At 54.2% G+C, this 2,301-nt stretch overlaps 1 protein-coding gene across 1 annotated transcript; it reads right to left on the bottom strand.

The window, feature by feature from the left end:
* Nucleotides 1–259: 259 nt before the first annotated feature.
* Nucleotides 260–2,149, bottom strand: J7T55_010346 (Retrotransposon-derived protein PEG10; the record flags this gene model as incomplete). Its single annotated transcript, XM_053136384.1, has 1 exon — nt 260–2,149. The coding sequence occupies one exon, from the start codon at nt 2,147–2,149 to the stop codon at nt 260–262; it is 1,890 nt and encodes a 629-aa protein (XP_052986038.1).
* Between the last annotated feature and the right edge of the window lie 152 nt (nt 2,150–2,301).

Genomic DNA, 2,301 nt, shown 5'->3' with positions numbered 1-2,301 from the left:
ATGTCGATGATCCCGTTTCCGTAGAGTACCTCTTGTCCGTCGATAGTGCTGAGTGCGTAGGGTTCCGTTTTCTGTTGCCATGGTATCTCGTATCGGTTCACTACTGCTGGTGATATGAAGTTTCCTTGTGCTCCGCTGTCTAGGAGTGCCGTAAGGGGTCGTTGTCCAATCTGCAGTGTGATTTTCATGTGCTCGCATTCTCTGGTGTCTGTTGCGCAGAGAGACCTTTTCGTGTTGGTCGAGGCCGGTCGAGGCTCGTTTAGACTCGGCCTTGGTCGTTTTTTGTCATCTGGTCTTCTACCAGGATCTTCTCAATCCGTTGGATGGCTCCTTGTGTGAGCCCTTTTGCTGCCCTCAGCGCTTGTGCTGCGGTAGTGAGGTCTTTCGGCGTCATGTCTTCTTTGTTGAGCGGTGAGACTACGTCGGGTTGGCAGCGTCGGTGCCAGTCCTGGAGTTTCAGTTTGAGGTGTATCTGACAGCTGGTCTGCAGACAGTGCCTCCATGGTCCAGGGTTCCGTAGGCAGTGTAGGGGGTAGTCTGTCCGAAGTTCGAGGATCGCATATCCTTGGCCCGGGGAGTATTGTTGGATGCTCCAGTATTGCAGTTCCTTCTGCTCATAGAGCCTTGCCATCTCCATCATGCCTAGCCGTTCGGGGAAGAAATCCTCCTTGATCTTGCTTGCGTAGTGTATCCCACACCTGTCGAAGATGCACGAAGCCCATGAGATTTCCTTGTGGTTTAGGTGCTGATGGTGCATTCGAGGGTCGTCGTTGGGAAAACGCGCTGGTGGCAGCGCAGGGAGTCCTTCGCGGACCGCTGATGTCACTGCGCTCCTATCCCGTCCTGGGATCGCAATTCGGGTGATGCTGGTGTCAGGTGCCACGGGGGGTGCCTTACCTACCTGCTCGTGGGGGTTCCAGTCCTTCAGATCTAGAGGTGCTACCTGGTTAGTGCCGACTGCGATCGCGAGTGGCTTCCGTTCTGCTACTGCGAGAGTCTTCTGGCCCTTGGGCGCCTTTGGGAACCATCCTGACGCTTCTTTGCTCGAAAGGTGCGTATTGCAGTTGTCGTTGTAGCACGCCGTCCAGCTCGTGGACGCATGGTTTTCCGCGGGTTCCTTGGTGGCCAGGTTGGCCTGTCGTTGCTCTGGTACTGGTTTCCAGTCATCCTTCTTCTTACTTCGGCAATCTCGTGCGAAGTGTCCTTTCTTGCCACAGTTGTAGCATTCGACGTCCTTTCTAGGTTTCTTTTGAGCGGCGTCGAGTTCCATTGGGCCCGAATGCTGCCCGCTGGCTGTTGTCCGTGGCTGGTACCGTTTTCCGGAGTTTGGCTTGTTTTGCTGGCGGAAGGGACGTGTTGGGTCCTGCCCCTTCTTCTCGAGTTTGCGCTCGTAGATTCGGTTGTCGATTCGGATGGCCAATTCCACGTATTGAATGAAATCGTCCGGTCGGTCCAGTTTGGATAGTTCGTCCTTCACTTCGTCTTTCAACCCGTTGTAGAACATGAAGATCTTCGTGGTGTCAGTATAGTCGACTCTGGCACAGATTCGGCGGAACTCCGCGGCGTAAGTTGTGGCGGGTCCCTTCTGGCGTAGTCTCATGAGTTCCCTTTCTGCTTGTCGTTCCTCATCCGGGTCCTGGAAGAGTGACCTGAGGGCGAGCTCATAGTTCTTGAAGTTGCTGAAGATGTCCTGGGTTTCTTGCTTGCATTGTTCGAACTCGTCTTTTTCGAGGAAGTCCGTGAGGTAAGGTTCGAACCATGCTAGGGCCCGTCCTTTCAAGAAGGAGGCCGCATGCATAACTCGTTCTCCATCGGACTGATTGTCGAGGCCGTGGAAGCGCTGGTAAGCCCTAACCTGGGTGAGGTAGGCCTGTAACTGTCCCGGGGAACCATCATAGGGGGTTGGGTTGGCGAGCTTGATGGATTCCTTGGGTTTGACCGGGGTGTTGACGATGTTGGCGGCGCTTCGAAGTGTCTTGACCTCGGCCTTGAGTTTTTCTACTTCGTTGTTCTGGCTGGCCTGTCCCTGGATGTAGGCACGGAGTTTCTTGATCTCCTCAACCATCTCAAGGTACTGGGCCTGTGAGAGTTCGAAGTCGTTGTCGTCCAGCTCCTGCTGGAGGTTCTTCTGGGTGCGGCTGGAAGACATGTTGAAGTGAGGGTGATAACCGTGTAAGTTATTGCTCAGGGTCCACGTAAAACGTCCGAACAAGAGCAGTCAAAATGTGACGATCACAGCTGGTTCCTGGCTGATAAACCTAGTGAGCGGGTTTATGTTCAGGGAACGTTCAAGGTGGTGAT

Source organism: Diaporthe amygdali (assembly GCF_026229845.1).
Source record: "Diaporthe amygdali strain CAA958 chromosome Unknown NODE_156_length_2301_cov_820_739209, whole genome shotgun sequence".
Taxonomy (NCBI): Eukaryota; Fungi; Ascomycota; class Sordariomycetes; order Diaporthales; family Diaporthaceae; genus Diaporthe; species Diaporthe amygdali.
This window is presented reverse-complemented; position numbering and strand designations above follow the sequence as displayed.